Raw genomic sequence first — 23,003 nt, forward strand, 5'->3', positions numbered from 1 at the left:
ACATAATGTCTTGTTCATACAGGTGAGACACATGATTGCAGATGGGATGATTCACCTGTGTATCTATGCTGTATCTGCTATCACCAAGGATGCTGAAGTCACCATTGCATTTGATTATGAATATAGTAATTGGTAAGACCTCAGAGATTTTTACCAGCATGATGGCCTTATTAAGATTTTAATTTGTTTCCAATTCTTGCCCCACCCACTTTTCTTTTCTTTTTCTTTCTTTTTTTTTTTGCCTTCGATCTATATTTTTTTACCTAGAATCTATGTAATTCTAGCACATGGGAGGCAGAAGCATGTGGATCTGTGTGAGTTTGAGGTCACTTTTGGTCTACATAGGGCATTCCAGGCCAACTAGACCCTGTCTCCGAAAGAAAAATAAAAGCAGTAGGGAGAACTGATTTAGTGTGGTTTGTTTTCTTTCCAATTCTGTACATAAGCTATAGGTAGAGATATACAGGAAAACTGGATATTTTTTGAAAGTATCATACCAAATCTAATTTAGTCAATAACATCAGAGAAACTTATACCAGTGTTTCAATAAAGTATATAGTTAATATGCCATAATATTCTGTTTTCAAGAATACTGACATAGTTTTGGTTGTTTCTTTGGCACAGTAATTACAAAGTGGACTGTGCTTGTCACAAGGGAAACCGGAATTGCCCCATACAGAAAAGAAATCCCAATGCTGCAGAATTGCCACTCCCACCTCCTAGCTTTCCCACCATTGGAGCAGAGACCAGACGTAGAAAAGCACGGCGGAAAGAGCTGGAGATGGAGCAGCAAAATGAGGTTCCAGAAGAGAATCATGACCCACAACCACAAGAAGTTCCAGAAAAAGTAACTGTATCCAGTGAGCATGAGGTAATCTCCCTGGCCAAGTCAGGATGGTCTGATCCCATGTGTTGTATTAGAGAGCTGTGCTAAAACATTCACTGCTATTACATACATCACCATGAACAAAGCCAGGGTATAGTAGCACAGTACTCCAGCATTCAAGAGACGGAGGCATGTGGATCTCTGTGAGTTCTAAGAGTTCTAACCTGTGCTGAAAGACGAATTTTGATAGGAAGGAAGGAATGAATGAACGAAAAGAAAGAAGGAAGGAATGAATGAACGAAAAGAAAAAAGAACAACATGAGACCTAATTCAAAAAGAAAAGTAATAATATCAAAAAACGTTCTTTTAGGGCCTGGTATGGTGATGCACACACATAATCCTGGCATCTGTAAGGCTGAGGCTGGGTGATTATGAATTTGAGGCTAGCTTAGGCAATATAAGTCCCTATCTCAAGAAACATACAAACAAAACTAAAGCATCCTTTCGCTCATAGACCACTTGCTTAGTATGTATAAGGGTCTGGGTTTAATTCCCAGCGTAGAGCATAGAAAGGAATGGGGAGGTAGTGATGCCAGAATAAAGCAGATTGCTGCTGCTTAGAGTTTGAATATGATCTAATAGTGTTTATGTCTTAAAGGAAGTTGACAATCCAGAAGAAAAACCGGAAGAAGAAAAAGAAGAGGCCACAGACGACCAGGAGAACTCAGCTCATAGCAGAAGGGTAAGTACCACCCAGTAGCTGTTTCTGTACTTTTTCTAACTCTGAGATTTCACCACAAAGTAGGTCTCATTATAGTTTTTCTTTTTCTACATGTAGGCATGCATACAGTAGTTTATGATAACTATCTGTTAGTGACTTTAAGATACTTCCTTCTCTAACAGTTGCATTTCCCTAAAACTTGCTGATGAAGTCCAAAGTTTCTTGCTTTCTGTTTTTATATTTAAAAACTAAAAATCAAGCGAAGTTGCTGATAGCATAGTTGTACAGCATGCACAAGGTCTTGACTTCGGTCCCAAATTACTGGGAGAATAGGAAGAGTATCAGCATTGTTAGCCCTCTATCCCTGTGACAGAAATGCCTAAGAAAAGCAACTTAAAGGAGGCCAAGTTTGCCTGTGCTCAGGTTTCACAGATCCAAGTCTGTTGGCTTCATTGTTTTGGGAGCAAGTAGGAGTCCACTGCAAAGAAAACTTGCTTATGTCTTTGCTACTGGGAAGCTGAGAGGAAAAAAAGTCAAAAAAAAAGTAAAAAAAAAAAAAAAAAAAAAGCCAAAGCTGGAATACGCTCTCCCATGACATCCAGGGACTTGCTTCCTCCAATAAGGTGCACTTCCTGGGTCTCCACAGCCTCCCAGTAGCTCTTACCACTTGAGTTCTGAGCTTTTAACTGAACATAAGCCTTTGAGGCACAGTCCATATCCAAACTATAGTAATTTTTTTGTTAGATTGTTTAAAGACATTTCTTAATTGTGCTTACAAGAAGTTTAATGACAAATTACTCTGCTTTCCAACTCTGAAAGTAGGACAGAAATTGGTTATAGTTACTGTATTCACTAAAACATGTGTAGCTCACCTATTTTTAAATGTTTAGTTTTTAAATTTACTTTCTTTTACAACCATTTTCTATATTTTAAACAATTTTAAAATTTTTGTCTTAAAGTTTAGTGATACATATGCTGTCTTAAAAATACTTCGAATAAGTTCTTGTAAACCCCACTAATGTTACTTCTGAAATAGCTTCTGGTTGATGCCCTTTTTGTTGTTGTCTTTAATACTTCTTCCGCCTAGACTCGGGAAGATAGGAAGGTTGAAGCCATCATGCATGCTTTTGAAACTTTAGAGAAGAGAAAGAAACGGCGGGATCAGCCTGTAGAGCAGAGCAACTCAGACGTAGAGATTACTACTAGCAGTTCAGAGATAGGAGTTGGAGAAGAGACAAAAACTGCAGCCCCCGAGTCAGAAGTTAACAACCCTGTTACAAACATTGCCATCCCAAGCATCCCACAGAGCACTGGTGTGAATACTCGGCGGTCTTCCCATGCTGGGGTAAGAGGAAAAACTCTTAAAAGTCTTGTGTTCTCTAATGTCAGTTGTCTTTTTTTTTTTTTTTTTTTTTTTTGGAATGGTAGACTTTAGTATTTTCAACATTGCTTTGTATCAGAATAAGCTATTTTGATCTCAGCAGCTGATTTGTGGGACGCAAAGAGACAGGTGAAGTCAACATTTGAATGACAAAGTCCCTTAGCACCTAAGTGTCTCCTAGATAAGCACTGTTATAAGTTCATGGAATCCGTTGGTTTGGGAGAATGCATACTGAACATAAAGACTTTGCCTAGCTCAGTCTCCATTTCTAAGGGGAGAAAGCAAATCTTTGGGTTTCTCTCACAGAATCTCTGAATAGCTCAGGTACATGCCTAACCTTCCAGGGGCTTCTCAGGATAAGATTATCTGTTTCTTCCCTGACCTAGCAATGACTAGAGTTTAACGTAGAACCTCTGGGTGTAGAAAAGAAACAAGAGAGCGCTTGCCTAGCAAGCACAAGGCCTTGGGTTCAGTCCCCAGCTCTGAAAAAAAGAAAAGAAACAAGAATTGTCTTCCCTAAGAACCTTAATAATAGGTACCTAGCTTTAACTGACTTTTGAGCTATTTTTATTTTATAGATGTCTATTAGAAGTTAACTAAGCCAGCTGTTTATCTTTGGTCTGTTTAGGTAATAAAGATAAAGTTTATAAAATTTTGCACTTACACATTACATTTTTTAAAAAATAATTTTGTTTTGTGACAGGGTCTTTGTATATATCCCCGCTTGGCCTGAAACTTGACTTTATAGACCAGACTGGCCTTAACTTAACAGAGGTCTATGTGCCTCTGCCTCCTGAGTACTAAGGTTAAAGATATGCGACACAGTGCCTAGTTCATATTTATTTATTTTTATATTTATGTGTGAACCGTTACATGTATGTATGTGAACTATGTATGTGCCTGTTACCCACTGAGGCCAGAAGATGGGATTGGATCCCCATCTAAAACTAAAACTGGTTAGAGAGTTTGTGGAGTGGTGTTAATTGGTGATTCATCTTTCCAGCCTTGAGGATTAATTGAAAATCCCCTCACCATTATCATTTAGAATGCTTTAAATTGATAGAAAAGTAAGAAACAGGTAAGACATTCCTGATGTTGGGTGAGAGGTATCTTGTCTAATCCTAGAACTCAGCAAGCTAAGGCAAGAGGATTGTAAGCTAGAGGCCAGCCTGGGAGATCTGTCTTTAAAGTAGAAGAGAAGTCTCTAGTAAACATTTGGCCTTGATATTGTTACAGGATGTAGCGGCAGAAAAGCCAGTCCCCAAACCACCTCCAGCTAAGCCTTCTAGACCCCGACCGAAGAGTAGAATTTCTCGGTACCGGACCAGTTCAGCCCAAAGACTAAAACGTCAGAAGCAGGCCAACGCACAACAGGCAGAGCTCGCACAAGCTGCCTTGGAAGAAGGAGGAAGTAACAACTCAGTAACTCTTCCTGAAGCTGGAAATATAGACAGTTCAGGAGAGAGCAGACCGTTAACAGGGTCTGACCCAACTGTGGTATCAGTTACTGGATCCCATGTCAATCGTGCTGCATCTAAATACCCCAAAACCAAAAAGGTAAGTTGACAATATAAATTTCATACGGTAAGGATATCATGGTAAAGCAAGAGAGCCTGTAATCCGCAGAGAAGTAGTAATCTTAGAATTATGAGATTAAACATTTCTAGATAAAAGTTGTTTATACTAAAAGCTGAAACCATATTACTTACTTTTTGTTCACTTGATTTTAGACAGAACGTAAATCACTGATAAAGTATTCTTTCTGTCGTGAGCATGGGAAAGATAAAGGAAAGATACCCTAACACTCTGAATGCTCAACTCATCTTCACTATGGTTGCTGTATCTCTTCTAATTTTTAGTTGGGGTTTGATTTGTGGACTACACTACTGCTTCTGGCAGCTGTTACAAATGCAGTGATAATTAATGGGTTTTGTTTTGTTTTGTTTTTTAAACCTTTAGTATCTAGTTACAGAATGGTTAAATGACAAGGCAGAGAAGCAAGAATGCCCTGTCGAGTGTCCTTTGCGTATCACCACTGACCCAACTGTATTGGCAACAACCCTGAACATGCTACCGGGTCTTATTCATTCCCCATTAATTTGTACGACCCCCAAACACTACATTCGCTTTGGCTCACCCTTTATGCCTGAGAGGCGTCGAAGGCCCCTTCTGCCTGATGGCACATTCAGCTCCTGTAAGAAGGTATGTGTTTGTCTGCACTCACACACACTCTCTCTCTCTCTCTCTCTCTCTCTCTCTCTCTCTCTCTCTCTCTCTCTCTCTGTGTGTGTGTGTGTGTGTGTGTGTGTGTGTGTGTGTGTGTGTGTGTGTGTGTGTACCTGCACCTGCCCATGATGGAAATGTTTATTACTATAGGATGCTTATAGTTAAATTTTACATAATTGTCTAGATATTCATGCATCTCTAGATAACTTTGTGAGTTTGTATTGTGTTGTTAAACATGGAAGTAGACTCTGCAGGAGCCACTATGGTCAAGTTGGAATGTATACTGCATTTGTGGTGCTCAAACTTGTGACTGTTTACCTGGCCATACCTAGAAGCTTTTCAAGTTACTAACTGACTGAGAGCACAAGGCAATCGATGGGGGGGATGTCTTTTGCATGTGCTTTTATGATACTAAAAGCATGGCTATTTGTCACTATTGTATGATGATGGGCCCCAAATATTTAGAGAACGGTGATAATCGTAAAAATTGATAAGATTTTGGTTGAAACTAAGTAATCAATTACTATTACTTCTTAAAGGAGTTTAGACCAAAAAAAAAATTACCTTATAATTGCTGTTACTTGGTTCAAAACAATGGGTTAGACTCTCATTCCCTGCCTTTCTGGGACTCTAGTTATTATTGTTTTGAGTCTAGCACCAGTAGTGTTTGGTAGTTGTTTTGGGGAATGTACTTTATTAATTCCCACATTTGTACATATGTTCCAAGGGTGTTTAGGAAATTGATTGTACTTTAAGCCTGTAGTGCTTTTTAGTGATTTTAGAAATACAGGGCACAATTCTTTTTCCCTAGAACCCCCTTTTCTCTAATCCTCAGATCTGGATTCAGGCTGCCCCCTCAGCGTCTGCCATGCTCTCTGCTGCCGTCACACACGAGGATGTTGCCTTAGCTTATTTGATGTGATGCAGTCTCAACTCCAGCAGGTCTTCCCTAGTTCCTCCAAACTTAAAAGATTTTTTTTTTCTTTCCCCAAGAACATAAGTTATTTCTTGGGGACAGGAATATGAAGGATCAGCAGAATGGCATGGGGTATGGAAGGGGAGGAAGAAAACAGGAGTCTGCATGAGGGAAGCGCAGAAGCCTAAATGGCACATCCTACAAAGTAATTCACCCACTCAGTTTGTATGGGAAAAACTCCCAGTAGAAGATTTTTCTGAGAAATTTGACTACAAGGTCCTTATCAAAGGAATGTTGGATGATACGGTAACATCAAGTAACTTGGTGGCATAAGTAACAACAATACGAAGTTTTTGAAAAATCTGATCACTGTAGGAATTTTGTCTAGGTAACGAAGGGGAGTTGGGTCTCTAGGGAATTCATTTATTATACCACTCTGGGGTCTCAAAGAGTTTATCGGGAAAGGAAAATGGTGTGTTGTACAAAAACACTATTACCCATGATAACCAGGTATAGTAGTCACGTGTGCTAAGGCAAGGGGGTATTGTGCTGACAGCCTAGGCTGCAAAATCCAAACAAAACATGATTTACTGGCTATGGAACATGATAGAACTCCCTAAATCTAGAATGGCAGAACAGACCCAGTCTACCTACAGACTAGCTAAACACTGTTTAGTTCTTCAGGAGGAGTAAAATAGAAAGCTGATATGATGGCTAAATGACAAATACTTGTCATACAAGCCTAGCTCCCTGAATTTCATCCTAGAACCCATGTAAAAGTGAAAGGAGAAGACCTGTTCATATAATTGTCCTTTATCATCCACACAAACATGAAATATGCAGTCCTCCACAAAATAATGATTTCTTAAAATGTAATATTTTTTTAAGTAATGGAAGAATCCTAACTGCTTTTATGAGGAGTGTTGAAAATTAGAAAAGAAGGACCCTCTCTTTCCCTAAGGCTATAAACTCAGTTTATTATATTCTTCAGTATTAACGGGCACTGGTCAGACAGCCCTAATAGAAACTATGCTTATTAAGTTTAAAATAAATAAGTACAGTCATGCTCATTACAAAAAAAAAGGAAGATTAGAGTGAGTGAGAGAGGAATAAGAAAGAATGGAAAAAGAATATTGGGATGTAGATAGTCAGTAAAGCATTTTTATGAAGGTAGTAAAATCTACTTTTATCAGATTGTAAAATATATTCTTGAGTCTAAGAAGAGTTAGTAGGGGTTTTGGAGAGATGCCTCATTACTTTAGATAGAACACTTACTGCTCACAACTGCCTGTATGTAATCCCAGTTCCAGGAGATTTGATGGGTTCTTCTGACCTGCATGAAAAACCAAGCACACACACAGAGTGCACACACTAACTTTTAGGGTTAAACTAACTTTTGAAATGCCTTATTGGTAATTATGCAGGATTTCAATCTTTTTGTTCCTTTTCTGCTTTTCCAACTAGCAGATATCCAAGCAAACAGACTTGTTTAAAAGTATAACTTACATAGAAAATCTTTTTGTTTGAGCTTTTGTTTTTGCTGTTTCATTACTATGTATAGGGAGGTGGTTCTCATAGGGATGTCAGAGAGTAAGTCTGGAGTCCATTGTCTCCCCCTTTATATCAAATTGAGGTTATCAGGCTTTGCAACAAACGTTTTACCTACTGTTCTTTTGTCTTTGAGTTCCTGTTACCTGGCTATGTTTTGTATTTTGCTTGTTTACTTACTTTTAAAGTATCAAAATAATCCTGGCTTGTCTATAAATATATGTAAAATAAACTGATTTCAGACTCCGTGGAGATCTGCCTGCCTCTGTTTCTTGGATGCTGGGATTAAAGCCATAAACCACACACTTGGCAGTTATATTTGTAGTGTCTCCATTGGCAACAAACAGAAAGAAATTGAATTTAACTGAATTCCATATTGCATTCTTCAAGACTGACCAATCTCATCCTTAGTTATCTCCCACACCATTTTCTTTTTTTTAAAGCAGGGTTAGATATCCAGCCATGGTTTTTCTACAAGCTGGACAAGCACTTTATCAATAAGCTATAGCTTCAGCTCTGTATACTCACTGTTTTTAGAAAAAGACTATCGTAGCAAGGCTGCTTCATTAAAATTAATCTTGAAATTATTCGTTATGACCAGTGATGTGGCTCAGTTGGAAGAGTATTTCCATACCGTTCCCAGTAGTTATGGTGCAGATTTCTTGTCCTGCCCTTGGGAGAGGTGGGGGTAGAAGGATCAGAAGTTTGAGGGCAGCCTCATAAGATCATCTTACCGTTATTTACATTGGAATTCAGTTTAAATTGCTTTTTTAATATTTCTTAGGAGAAAAAAACCAGATTATATTATACAACATAATCTTTTTCTGGGCAGGCTAAGCTTTGTTTTTAAGCTAGAAATCTGAATCAATTTTTTCTTGTGTGTAGGTATTTTCCCTGAATATATGTAAGTGTGCCACAATGCATGCCTGGTAAATTCCAGGGGCCAGAGTTGAGTTGGAGTTTCACGTGTCCTCTATGTGAGTGTTAGTAACTAAACCTAGGTCCCCTGCAAGAGCAACTGCACTCTAAACCACTGAGCCATCTCTCCAGAGAATAATATATATTCTTTCTAATAGACCTTCTGTTTCATAATATCTTTAAACATTTCATAAGTTAAAAGCAGTATAGGACAAGTTCGTATCTGTATGTTTGTACCCAGATTATTCATTTGCAAGGACATTTATTAATCTCCTAAGGATTGTCTACATTCAGTTAAGTTTGAGATAGGCAGACAGAGAGACAAACAGGTAGGTAGGAAAGTATATACACACTTTCTTTTTGTCTTCATTGTGTTTCTTTTGTAATAAACATGTGAGCCTTCAGTGTCCTTTTTTGTTCTGTATAAAGTCATTTGGACATATGTAAAGACCATTTGGTATCCAAGATTCCTTAGAAAATTACCATGGTGTGCATTGTTTTATTTACCTTTGAAAGGTTGTTATCATTTGTTCTTTAAACATAAACATACTGTAAAAAATTAGTGAGTGGGTAAATATATTCAGAGCCACTTGAATCATTGAGAAAGTTTTACAGTGCTATGCTACAAGGTTTCTTTGCATATTTGAGATCATTTGCTATAGTGTTTAAACCTAGTCTTTTAGTCTCAGGACCAGAAATGGGTTCAGAAAATTGCCCAAAGTAAGGCATCTCTAGTAATTGGGAAAGCAGGTTTCAAACTAGGTCTTTACATTCCAAAACTTTGTTATTTCACTGTTCTCTCCCCTTTTCAAACATGCCTTACCTGTCTTTGGACCTCCTTTCCACTTCAGTATATTTTACAGAAAACAGAATTGTTTTCAGACTTTAGTTATTCTAGATAGAATTTTCATAGGTGAACAGAATAGAATAAAAATTTGAAAGTAATCTTTTATCCATAGGAAGAAAATGTTCCATATTTATAAATCCTAAATATTATAAAAAATCAAGAGGACACTGACAAAGGGTTACTTGATTTGGCTTTGTTTAGCCTTAGAGACAAGACTGGTGACATCTTACTTCTCAATGTCCCATCTAGTTTTATATAAGCTCCCTTTTTTCCTAGTCTTTAAGATCTAAAATATAAACTCATATGACTTTCTTACACTGAAAATATTTTTTAGTAACATTTTCTCTTTTTTTTTCTTTTTTCTTTTCCTTTTCTTGAGGAAAACATAGGGATCTCAGATTTGAGTTCCTGTCTGCTCTGAATCGAAAAATAAATTTAAAATAAACTGTATATAATATAAAATTTAATATTTGCATATTCCTGTGCATCCTAAGGGTCTGTGCTTCTGATAACCTGTGTGTTGGGACTCTATAAAGAACATATCGGGGCTGGGGATTATAGCTCAGTGGTAGAGCGCTTACCTAGGAAGCACAAGGCCCTGGGTTCGGTCCCCGGCTCCGAAAAAAAGAACCAAAAAAAAAAAAAGAACCTATCACTCTTGGTCTTGGCTTTTTAGACATCTTGTCATGTCCTAGAATATTAATGTGATTCAAGTGATTCTGAATATGTGTGTGTGTGTGTGTGTGTGTGTGTGTGTGTGTGTGTGTGTGTGTGTGTCCACTTACCTCTGTTTACTTTTTTCGTGAACTTAGTAAACCACAAAGATATTTACATGATAGAGAATTTTTCATAGTAAAGTTTCCTTGGAGTTTTCCCAGGTTCTAATCAACCACTATCCACAGATCTTCTATAACTACTCTGTTGAGGAGAATATTTACTGACCTATGTTATGTTCTCTAAAGGTATAAAATTATACTAGTTCACCTTTTCCTATTTGGAGACAGTCTGGCTGAAATTAATGTTTATCAAAATTGGATCTGTCTTATGTCAGGACAGGAGAGCCACAGAATGGTGAGCAACTTACAACTGTGTATATTAAAAAGACAAAATCACAGAATAAATTTCCTTACCCACAGAATACCTAATCTTACCCCATAGTTTTTGTAAGCTTTCTTCTGACTTTAATTTTTTATTTCTCATCCATCTAGCTTACATATTAGCTACTAAAAAAAGTAAGTGGAAAGAATTCTTTAAAACCTTCTTCCACTTTTTTATTCAGAGCTTTTTTTTTCCCTTCCCTCCTCAGTGATTTGTAGTTACTGGGGCATTATTTGTACAAACTAGTCAGGGGGCAAAGAAGCTCATATACAGATTATCATTAAAGTACCAGCCTATCTTCAGCAATTATACTATCCTAGGCAGTGTAGAAAGTTGAATAAATACTTTTTTTTTTTTATTGGTTGATAGAAACCCACAGCTGTGAGAGTTTTGCCTAGTAGAAAAAACTGACTTGATTGTGGGGACTGTAACTTGGTAGAGGGTCTCCCTTGGTCCAATCCCTATTACCACATGCATAAACTTAGTATTGTGGTAGAAGCCTATAATCTTAGCCCAGAAGGTGGAGCCGAAGCATCATGAGTTAAAGGTCATCTTTAGCTACTTAGGAAGTTTGAGGCCAGCCTACGTTACATGACACTATTTCAAAATTAATCTTCATTAAAGAGAAAGGAAAGAGCAACCAAAGCCCACCTTGGTTGCATGGAGAGGATCCTCCCTGTCCAGAACCACTATGAAACTGTGTGAATGTATTTGTATTGTATTTCTCACCAATTAATGTGTAACAATATGGTTAGTGCACTGAAAATAGGTGTCTTTTAAATGGTTATTGAAAATTCTCTGGGTTTCTCTTCTTCTCTTCCCTCCCCACCTCCCATAGCGCTGGATAAAGCAAGCTTTGGAAGAAGGGATGACTCAGACATCATCTGTGCCCCAAGAGACTAGAACACAGCACCTATACCAAAGTAATGAGAATAGTAATTCTTCTAGTATCTGTAAAGATAATGCAGGTATGTATGTGATCCTTTTCTAAACTTGACATGAACAGTCATCATTTGAGGTTCACAGTAAAATTTTCAGTGTTGGTTCTATAATATAAAAAGAAATAGTGTTTTCTCTAAATAGTTAATTTACATCTGTCTTTACAGAGGAAGAGAAAGATCTCGAGTCAGGGATCAGTTTTCCCAGGACGACAAAGAAGGATCTAGACAGTATACAGATAACAACAGAAATGGTTATAAAAAAGGTTAGATACGTTTAACGTAGTAAGTTTAGGAAATATTTATTTGTATTTATAAGGGGAGACAGTAGAAAGTGGTGGAACACTAATCTTCAGGGGGAGCAAATGGAAATTTTAAGTGGTTTGTTGGGTGGGACTAAAGGGGCTGGAAATAATGGCATCATTGAGAAATTGTTATTTTGTTTTTTCAAAAGAACTTGCCTACCAGAACTATAAAACTTCTGAGATTTCAAACATGTCTTTAAATCATAAGGACATGAGCCAAATGACTTTGAAAAAAAAGGGGTCTGATCCATTGTCTTCTACAGTGTTCTATTGCAGGCTTATAGCTGAAAGCATTGGTATATTGACTTATGATCTCCTATTTGTTTGTTTGCTTATTAGACAGTGTTTTTCTGTTTAATCTAGGCTGATACCAAACATCCTCCCTGGTACTCAAAATCAGATCAATTTTCTGAATATTGTGTAATCCAGAAATGCTATAGCTAGGTGTGGTGATATTTTGAATACTAGTACTTGGAAGACAAAATAAGACAAAAGAATTGCTCAAGTCCAAGGCCAGCGTGGGGTAAAAAGCAAGACCCTGTCTCAATAGGAAACAACAAAAAATTTACCTACACAGATTAGTTACTAAACCTCACGTTAAGGCTACAGCTAACGTAATACCTCAGCATTTTGCTTTGGTTTTTTGCATTGTGTGATAAGGGGATTATAGGTTTTTGTTTTTGTTTTTTAAAACATCATTTGTTGACTTGCTGAGTAATTATTATGAAGTTGGATTTAAAAGAATTTTGTAGGGGTTGGGGATTTAGCTCAGTGGTAGAGTGCTTGCCTAGCAAGCGCAAGGCCCTGGGTTCGGTCCCCAGCTCCGAAAAATAGAAAAAAGGAAAAAAAAAAAAAAGAATTTTGTAAGTAATTGCTTTATATTACAATTCTACTTTCATCTCGATTTTAATCTGTTCACCTAATAAGACATTCATTCAGGTTTAATTTAATAAAAATTTTGAGGAAGCTTTCCTTTGTGTCAACTTACTGACAGCTTTTAGAGTGTAACTAGAGTAGCTGAATTGGACTATTATGTGTGCCTTCCTCTAGCTAGTGGGTGTGTTGCACATGTATGTAGTTGATCTTGGAGAACAGACTACATGTCCTGGCTATCACACTCAGAGAGAAGTTGTCTTTGTTACTTACCCTCAATGGAATTAAACTAGCACTGTTAGTCATCAACCTTTATGACATTTCTATTCTCTCTAGCAAGCAGTGAGAAACATTGTCCGAAAACACCTTGCCCTTAAGCATCACTATAAACTGAGTGCTTAGTTCAATAGCAGATCCATAATCTTAATTACTGCTGTCATTCTTCATAAAATACTCTTTCTTGTCACATATGAACCACCTAGATTAAAAATGTTAAATTCTTACACTGGTGTAATTGCACTTAATGTGTAATACCAGTAATCAAGACTGATGAAAAATCTTGGCTTTCAGGCCAGCCTGGAATGTATAGTAAGGTTATCTCAAAAGAAAATGTCAAAGGTTGTTAAAAGCTAAAATTGAATAAAAATAAGAAGTCACGACAAAGAGATGGGATGTTCGTTTGTAAATAACATGCATATATCCCTAGAAATACCTTAATAATCAACTGAAAATTTCAAAACTAATAACAGTTAAATAAAATCCTTGGTTAGAAGTAAATACCCCGGGCTGGAGAGGTGGCTCAGCGGTTAAGAGTACCCGACTACTCTTCCAGAGGTCCTGAGTTCAATTCCCAGCAACCACATGGTGGCTCACAACCATCGTAAAGAGATCCAAGGTGTATCTGAAGACAGCTACAGTGTACTTATTTATAATAAAATGAATAAATCTTTAAAAAAAAAAAGAAGTAAATACCCCTTAAATACTTAAGAAATAGTTAAGAAAATGAATGAAGACAGGTTTTTGTCATCCTCAAATTTAACAAAGCAAAGAAACTACCTGGGAATAGCCATACTTGGATACATGATACAAACTATGATACTAAGAAGTACTTTGCAAGTTTGAGCATAAAGGAAATTCTGTGTTCAGTAATAGAAAGAATGACTAGTATACATCCATATTCTTTCCTATGGTTTCCTAGAGCCATCTTTAAAATTTTGATTCTAAGTTTATCTAAAGTTTTTAAAATAAAACTTCGAAGAGAGGAATAAAGTACATTGCTGAAAATATACCCTTAGCTTTCCTGTGGGACTAGTGGCTAAATTATCATGGCATATGAGAACATGGAACAGAACAGCTAGACTAGGCTTTGAAATAGGGACATGCTATATCGCTCTAAAAAGAAAATTACTTTCTAAAAAGAAAAGTTTTTAATTACTTGGGAGATTGTAAAGTAATTGGGTTTTTGCCAATGCAAATTCTAAGTGAACTCAAATACTTTTTCTTAAAATTTTTAGATTTCTTTATGTTTTGGTGGTTGGTGGTTTTGGGTGTGTTTTGTATTTATATTTTGAGGTAGGGTTTCACTATGTAATCCTGGCAGGCTTCAAGTTTGCCTTTTTCCTGCCTCACTCTCCTGACTGCATGTGCCACCACCCAATACCTTAATTCAATTAGTACTAACTCTTGTTTCTCTGATCATGCTGTGTTTGAGTTAATATAGTAAGAAAAACATTTTCAGTAAAAAACGATATAACAATATTCCAACTGTCTATTCAGATTCATCATGTGCTTTAAAAATATAATCCTGAGCTCACTAATTCTAGATGTTATACAAGATATAGAAACCAAATATTTAGGTGCAAAAATATTTATAATTACTAATAGTTGCAAATTATATACTTTTTTTAAAAGCCAGAACTCCAATTGATGAAAGAGTAATAAGAAATTGTTATTTGATCTGTGTTTCATATACACGATCTTGATAGTTTACCCTGACTTGGTGTATGTGTGTGCATGCACACACGTGCTTCCCCATGTACTTGTATATACTTGATAATCATGCAGGTTTTAGAGGATAACTGGCAGAACTTGTTGGTCTTGAGGATTGAACTTAAGTAATCAGCCTTAGCAGCAAGTCTTCACTTTCTGAGTCATCTCATAGGCCCTTTTAATTTGCATTATTGATTTGAGGTTGTTGCTCAATGATAATACTTGCCAACCATGAGAAAAACCCTTGGTTTGATCTCTGGGTCTACAATTTTTTAAATAGTTTACCTTTGTTTTATCAAACTGATTTAAGACCACAAAAAAGGAGAGTAAATTAGATTTACTTATCTTCTTGAAACTTCAAGGAAATTAAAGGATAATATATGTGACCAATTCTCTCAGAAAAGTCGGCTTGATAATTGTTTTTTAACATTTGAAATGGAGAGAGCAGTGTAACATAGCCACTCATGAATTTGATAATAAAATGTTTATAATTTTTTAATGAATTTTTTTTATTGTACTACTTTTTATTGAAAAGCATCTTGTACTTAGGATGGCTGTGTTCTGAGTTTTAATTTTTTAATGAATTTATCTTAAAACATTTGCCAGCTATATTCATTATGAAAACTAATCTTTAAGATGCGCTCTCAAGCTTTGCTTGGTCGTATATGCCTTCAATCATAGCACATAGGACAGAGGCAGGCGGATCTCTAGAAAGAGGCCAACCTGGGTTCCAGAACAAGTTCTTGAACAGCCAGGGCTACACATAGAAACCCTGTCTCAGAGGGGTACAGAAGTAATCTATCAAAGCTACGAAGATGGCTCAGTGCTTAAGAATACTTTCTATGTAAGCCTAAGAATCTTATGCTTGAACAGATTAAATTCCTAGAATCCATATAAAAAACCAGGCATGGATGCGTATTCCTATAATTACCACATTTGGGGAGCAGAAACAGGTAGATTTCCAGAGCTTGCTGGCTAGCCAAAACAGTGAGGTTCATATCAGTAGGAGAGTTTCTCTAGGTACAAAGTGTAAACAGTAGCAGAAGACATCTAATGTCCTCTGGCTTCCACATGTAGCTATACACTCCCACACACACATAGATTTGCCCACATGTACACACTACCAAATTTTAAAATATATGTGTGAATTATCAAGTTGCTCTACTGTTTTATTATTTGACATTCTAGAATTTTTAGCTATAAGCATATTTCTCTCTTCCAAACGCAAAGGAGGTATAAGTACTAGTAAAGAGGGGTGGCTGTTATCATATGCAGTTAATACAGTTAGATTCCTAGAAAAGCTGAGAAAATTGGCTGGGACCAGTGTGTAAACATTTTATTACAACATTAAGATGGACAAATGAAGAAATATGTCCTATTCACTATAGTAATAAAAAGTGGGGGCTGGGGATTTAGCTCAGTGGTAGAGCGCTTACCTAGGAAGCACAAGGCCCTGGGTTCGGTCCCCAGCTCCGAAAAAAAGAACCAAAAAAAAAAAAAAAATAGTGGAGAACACTGGAAACCTTAAGTTTCTCAGATATGGGCAAGGTATCAAAGCTTAAATAACTGAAAGAAATCATGAGGGTGCTCTCCCCCAATTATATCAACAAAGTTCTGGTTTTAGAGGTTTTTTAAAAAGACAAAATATCAACATCAGTAGATGTGGTATGTGCCTGCAGTCTAGTACTAGAGAGACTGAGAAAGAAAAATACAAGTTTGAGGTCAACCTAGGCAACATTGCAAGACCCTGTCTCACCAAAAAGTGTATGTGTTAATGTTGGTTACGTATTGTATAGCAAATAGAATAACTTTCAGAAACAAGGCTTGTATCTTTAAAAACTAAGAGGAATAAGCTAGGAGGAGGGCATTGTAGCTCAGTAGTATTTTACTAAAATATACAAGGACCAAAAAAAAAAGTGTAATAATAGTCTAGTGGGGAAAATGTGATTCATTTTAAATCAGTGAAGGAGAATTAGAGTTGTTCAATTGCAAAAGATTTTCAAAGGAAAAAGGCTAATTGGTATTTGCTACTAGAAAGGTGGAGTCGAAATCAATGCCCTAAAGTTAATTGTATGTACTTCTTCCTTAAGAGTTTAAGTATAATTTAGGGGATCAGGGCGATGGCTCAGTGAGTGAAAGTGCTTGCTACTGAAGCCTGGGGACCTGAATTCATATTCCAGAACCATGTAAAAAGCAGGATGCAGTGAAGTACAACTAATGTGAGAACTGCTGTGGCAAGATGAGCTTGTGGAGACAGGTGAATGTGCCAGAAGAACACAGGGCAAGCCAAGCTTGGAATATACTGTGCAGTAGGGGCCCTGTTCCAGCAAGGAGTGCACCGACTCCAAAAAGTCATCCTATGGCCATACACATGCACACATTTTTTCCCTTAAGTATAAATTAGAGAAGATATATAGCTAAGTGTTAGAGTGCTTACCCAGCATGTATGGTTGTCCCTCTCTTCAACCCTCAAAGAAGATAGTATTGGTGCTTTGTATATACAGTCCCAAAACTTGGGAGATTGGCAGGAGAATTGCCATAGTTAGAGACCTGTCTCAAACACAAAATACAAACACTGATTTACAGACCAGTTTGGGCTTTATATTGTGAGCCCACAAAAAAAAAGAAAAAAAGTGAGTGGGAGCCTCCTGCCACACTTTACACCCGGGCTCAATCCTTGAGACCCACATGGTGAAGGAGAAAATCAACTCCCCAAGTTGTTCTTTGACTTCCAAGTACATGACTTAGCCTGTATGTATCCATATGCACGCACGCACACACGCACGCATGCATGCATGCACGCACAAAAAAAATATTTTTAAAAACTACTGGTTTATCTAAAAGTGATAGACCAGTAGGTGGTATTTTCATAGTTCAAGGATAGAAATGCAAAATTGTAGTTAGATTAATTCAACTAAAAAAAATTAAAACAATAAAAAAATTTAGATTCAATTTTTATATATGAGTGTTTGGTCTATACATATGTATGTGTACCACGTGTTTTCTTGGTGCCCATGTTGTTCAGAAGAGCATTAGATTTCCTAAAACTGGAGTTATAGTTGACTCTGGACTGCCATGTGGGTGCTGGCACCTGAACCTGGTTCTTCTGTAACAGTAGACAATGCTCTTAACCACTGCCATCTCTCCAGCCTCAGTAAATTTTAAAAACAAACTAGCCAACAGTGGTAGCACAGGTTTTTAATCCTAGGACTTGGGAGGCAGCAGCCAGCCTGGTCTACAAAGTGAGTTCCAGGATAACCGAGGCTACACAGAGAAACACTTAGAAAAGCCACTTTACAGAAAGAAGAAACTGAAAAGGTCAATTTATTTTTTTTATAGTCCACATCTTTATTTTTATAACTCTAAAGACCAGCATACAGTGTAAGCTGGACATTGCAAATCATTCACACTAAATACAGAGGTAGTGAGCATATATAAATGTGGGTGTGTGCGTGCACGCAGATCAGAGGACACGATCAGGTGCTTTGTTCTTCATGCTGTTCTTTTGAAACACTGTCTCACTGAACCTCCATTAGGTTGGCACCCAGCCATCGCCCACCCCAGGCACTAGAGTTACAGGCAAAAATGCAGCTATATCTGGCCTTTCATATATGAGTATTGGTGATTCAAACTCAACGTTCTCAAGCTTGTTTAACTCCCACCTTCAAGTGATTCTTTAAAAAAAAAGACACTGAAAGCCCTGTAGTTGTCCTAACAAATAACAAAACAAATAAGTAGGTTGGGGATTTAGCTCAGTGGTAGAGCGCTTGCCTAGCAAGCACAGGGCCCTGGGTTCGGTCCCCAGCTCCCAAAAAAAGAAAGAAAAAAAAATAAGTAGAGCACAGTTTTTTGTCATAGTTAGACTTAACAGTTGCAGTAAGGGAAAATACTTAATGATACAACACAGGTTAAATTTTGGTGAAATTAATGTCACATACCCATTTTTAAAGGGTATTCATAAATCAGGCATGAGTCCAACTTTCCGAAGGCAAAGACAGAAGGATACTAGTTTGAAGCCAGTCTGAATTACACAGCCACTTCAAGGTCAGCTCCGTTTACAATAGTAAGACCCTATTTTAAAAACATGCCACCACCAAAGAAAGAGACTTAGAAAATTTTATTCACTAACAGAAATTTGTAGAAAATCATTTTAATTAATGGGTAGTATGGCTTTAAATGCTTGCATAATCTTGGGAAGTGTTGAAGCAGGGTTTTAAAAAAATAGAGAGTGAGAGTGTGTGTGTGTGTGTGTGTGTGTGTGTGTGTGTTAATACATATTTGACAACTGTACAACAAAAAGGAAAACAAATAGCAAAGACAGCTGACCTACAAATTTAGGCAGTCATTGGGCTTGTTGAGTGTAGCATCTTAAATGTTTGTCAAATATCATCAAATATATATCACATTCATTTGTGTAGTGGTTTCCCCTAATTTTCCTACGGTAATCTTCATCATAACATGTATTTAGCAGTTACATTGTTGAACCCTCAGTACAGAGTTCTTAAAGGTTGGGTTTGAAGTCCTTAGAAATGCTTAAAAATTATTGTGCAGATTAGTCTTGAATTACATGCTTGTGGTTTTGGTATTTGGTTTTTTGTTTTTTGTTTTGTTTTTTGTACCTAAACACCTTTAAAAAAGGATAAAACAACACATGCTATAAAGACCAAGAGGAAAAGTATTCTTTTAATATAGGGAAATGAAAAATCTTAAGAAACAAGAAAAAAATTCTGTCCATTTAAGCATACTCAGTACCTCACACCTCTATATTGGCTACTTTCCTAACTCCAGTAGTTTTGCACTTGTAGTCACATACTGACACTGTCACCAGAGGAATCTTCTCAAGCATATCCCTCATCATGATTATCAGTGTTTCCACCAAGCCATGGTGCTACAATTTAACATTCTCTTATTAATACTGTTTACAGAATGACTAGAGATGAAAGTCTATTGATAAAAGTGCTTGTCTAAGGTATAGGATGTCCCAGATTTGATCCCTGGCACCATATGAGGCTGGGACCATGGACCAGGTGCTACCATGTGCTTAGTGTCTCTATATGCATCAGTCTTCATCTTTGTTCAGGGTGATGATAGTAACAGATGCTGGATTTTTATAGCAAGCACACCATACAAGGCCTAGTAAGCATCACCTAAACAGTGATGTTCTTGTTTTATTTTCTAAGAAATGGAATCATAGTGTTGTTCAGGCCCAGGCTTGCCTTCAGCTCTTGGTCTTGAGCAGTGTTTCTATTTCAGCCACCCTAGCACTACAGTCCTTCGACACTGTATCTCACTTTACCTACTTTGAAGGATATTTATGTGTTCATCGTCATTCCTGAGGGGCCACGCTATGCATGTAGACTTCAGAAGACAATTTTTGGAAGTCAGTTATCTTCTACCTTCATGTGGGCTCCAGAATTGCATAGCAGGCACCTTTACTTGTCAGAGCATCTCAAAAGGCCTCTTCCTTGTAACTACTTGAGCCTTTTTTTTTTTTTTAAGGCAGGGTCTCTCCTATGTATCTCAGGCTGGTCTAGAATTTGAGATAATCTTGTCTCTGCCTCAAAAGTGGTAGGGTTATAATCAAGCTTAATCATACCAATAAGAAGCCTATATTAAACATTCTGCATGTTTTCTCAAAGCTCTTTAAGTGTAATGAGCATTACATAGATAACTTTGCCATGTAGTACATATATAGTACATACTACTAAGTAAATGATCTTTTAACTGTAACTGCTCACTTTTAGTCAAAAATATATTTTTTCTCTTAGGTTTGTTTTATCCTGAAGGTCCACTTAAAAAAGTGACAGTACATAAAATATGGTCACTTAACTTTAGTAACTTGCTTTTTTAAATGGACCTAAGAATACAGAGTCAGCCTAATCAGAAGGACTTTTTTTTTTAAATAGTTGGAAAGTTTTTTTGTTTTTTTGTTGTTTTTTTTTTGTTGTTGTTTTTTGTTTTTTTTTGTTTTTTTTTGGTTCTTTTTTTTCGGAGCTGGGGACCGAACCCAGGGCCTTGCACTTCCTAGGTAAGCGCTCTACCACTGAGCTAAATCCCCAGCCCCGGAAAGTTTTTAATAGAAAGCATTTTCTTTTCTAGCTCCTAGTGTTTGTTCAGCACTTGAACACTGGGAGTTAGATAAGGATAACAGATCATGTGTGTCTCCTACTCAGTTGTGTTTGCTGTAAGAGCTGCTGCAAGAGTACATCCATAAATATGAAAAGACAATATAAGTATGGCAACCTTGCAGGTGATAGTGTAGAAGTAAATAGAGAGTGGGTTTAACAACATAGCACAAGTTTAAGATTCTCTAAAATGCAGTGGAAGAAAACTTATATTTCACTCCAAAAGATTGACATTGGCATTGACCATTAAAATTGTCTGTATTCACGTGGAGGTTCTCTGGGACACGAAATGCTCCATAAGCTATATTCATGGTAGTGCTTAGAAGTTTGTTTAGGCAGCCAGACAGTAGCGACAAATGCCTATAATCCAGGCAAAGGCCGGCGGATCTCTGAGTTAGAGGCCAGTCTGATCTACAAAGCAAGTTACAGGACAGCCAGGGCTACACAGCAAGACCTTATCTCAAAAACCTCACGCCTAGTCCCACCCCCAAAAAAGTATATTTAGACTTTTGACTTAATTAGCAGAGATTGTGTAAAGGGGTGAGGCGTAGGATCCATTGCAGGTTAGAGGTTAGTGCCTTTGCTACCTAGCCTTCCGGTACGATATGATTCAGCTCTCATTCAAGCTTTGTGTTTCACAGACTTATTGAGCCCATTAAAGAAATGGAAGTCTCGCTATCTGATGGAGCAGAATATCACCAAGTTGCTTCGGCCTCTGTCTCCAGTTACACCACCCCCACCCAGCTCAGGCTCAAAGAGTCCCCAGCTGACCACACCTGGCCAGACTCACCCAGGAGAAGAGGAGTGTCGAAATGGATACAGCCTCATGTTCTCACCAATCACATCTCTTACTACTGCTAGTCGTTCCAACACTCCTCTGCAGTTTGAGGTGATTGGGGTTTTGTTGTTGGGGTGATTGATATGAAAATCATTGTTTATGCCTCTTCATTTCAAATATATCATTTCAGGTGTTTGTAACTGTCTGCCTTCATCTCTATGAAAACCCATTAACCTAGAGTCACTGTGGGCTGATAGCTGGTAACCTCTTGTCTTGGCAGCCCCTGTTCTTGCCAGAATAGCAGCAGTACTGCCATGATCTCTTCAGCTTTCTTTTTGCATTTCGTCCTTCACTCAACAATCATAGGTAGTAAGCATACAGGATCTTTATCTTTATTATTTGTGTTGGTCAAAAGAGGTGTTCGGGTGCCTGTGGTACCACTTGATTTCACAAGCCTGGGAGCTCAGACTGCACAGTGGGCTCACATCAGCTGCTGCTCCTCATTTTGTTTTCCTACTCCAGGTGATTTTTCCCCCTCCCTGTTATAATGTATTAGGACTGAGGTAGACTAGAGACTGGTAACACACATTAAATGCTTGGATTACATTAGAAATATATGTATTAGCTGTTTCTAAAATTGTTATACTTAGCCACTTTGATATTTAAGTTCGAGTGGCAGGTGTGAATTTAATGCATGTGTTTTTAAAACTCGTTTGCATGTTGCTTTAATTAAATGGATATTTGTGGGGGAAGAGGACCTGATCTACCCACTAAACCTCTGACTTTCACTTTGATAAAGTTGAATATCTAACAGATCACACTTCTCTTAAGACTTTTATGACTGTGTAAGGATTAACAACACCTGGGTTCTAAAGGCACTAGCAGCACCTGAAAAGCAGAAAAATGTGCTGCTCTACTTCTAACTCAGTCCAGTATTAACTTACTGAAGAGAAAACCTTTGAGTGGAAAAATGTCATCCTGGTTACATTTGGTTTTTCTAGGTAAATTATCATATTTCTGTGTCATTTTTGATTCTTTATTAAAAACTATAAATGGCATGTAAATAAAAGATATTTTAAGATAGAGAACATGGGTTTAGTGACTCTCAGTCTAAGCATAATGTTAAAATACCAGGAGGCAGGCTAACTCAGCAGTAAAGGCACTGCTTGCCAAGCCTGAATGTAATTTCTACACATGAAAACAAGGGGCTAAAGATAGCTGAACAGTCAAGAGCTTATGCTGCTCTTGCAGAATACCAGAGTTCCATAGCCAGCACCCGACTTGAGTGGGTCAAAGAGCACTGTTTGTTGTTCCAGAGGACCCAATTTTTAATTCTCAGAACACCCACATGGTTCCTCACAGCTATCTGTTACTCCCATCTCTGGGGATTTAATGCCCTCTTCTGACCTTTCCTGGCATTGTGTGCATGTGATACACAAGCATACAGGCAGGCAGACCGCCTATACACCTAAAGTTAATATAGTATTTCAAAAAAATGTTTCGAAAAATAAAGT

At 37.4% G+C, this 23,003-nt stretch overlaps 1 protein-coding gene across 29 annotated transcripts in view; it reads left to right on the forward strand.

Annotated features, from left to right (window-relative positions):
* The window catches only part of Setd5 (SET domain containing 5), a 77,695-nt gene that overhangs the window by 43,360 nt on the left and 11,332 nt on the right, over positions 1 to 23,003 (forward strand). For all 29 annotated transcript variants that reach the window (NM_001446898.1, NM_001106614.2, XM_087656821.1 and 26 more), the window contains 8 exon segments: positions 23 to 132; positions 625 to 871; positions 1,485 to 1,568; positions 2,635 to 2,892; positions 4,165 to 4,485; positions 4,888 to 5,130; positions 11,320 to 11,449; positions 21,353 to 21,600. In NM_001446898.1, the coding sequence (NP_001433827.1) occupies positions 23 to 132; positions 625 to 871; positions 1,485 to 1,568; positions 2,635 to 2,892; positions 4,165 to 4,485; positions 4,888 to 5,130; positions 11,320 to 11,449; positions 21,353 to 21,600 (1,641 nt within the window).

Source organism: Rattus norvegicus, chromosome 4, assembly GCF_021556685.1.
Source record: "Rattus norvegicus strain SHRSP/BbbUtx chromosome 4, alternate assembly SHRSP_T2T, whole genome shotgun sequence".
Lineage (NCBI taxonomy): Eukaryota > Metazoa > Chordata > Mammalia > Rodentia > Muridae > Rattus > Rattus norvegicus.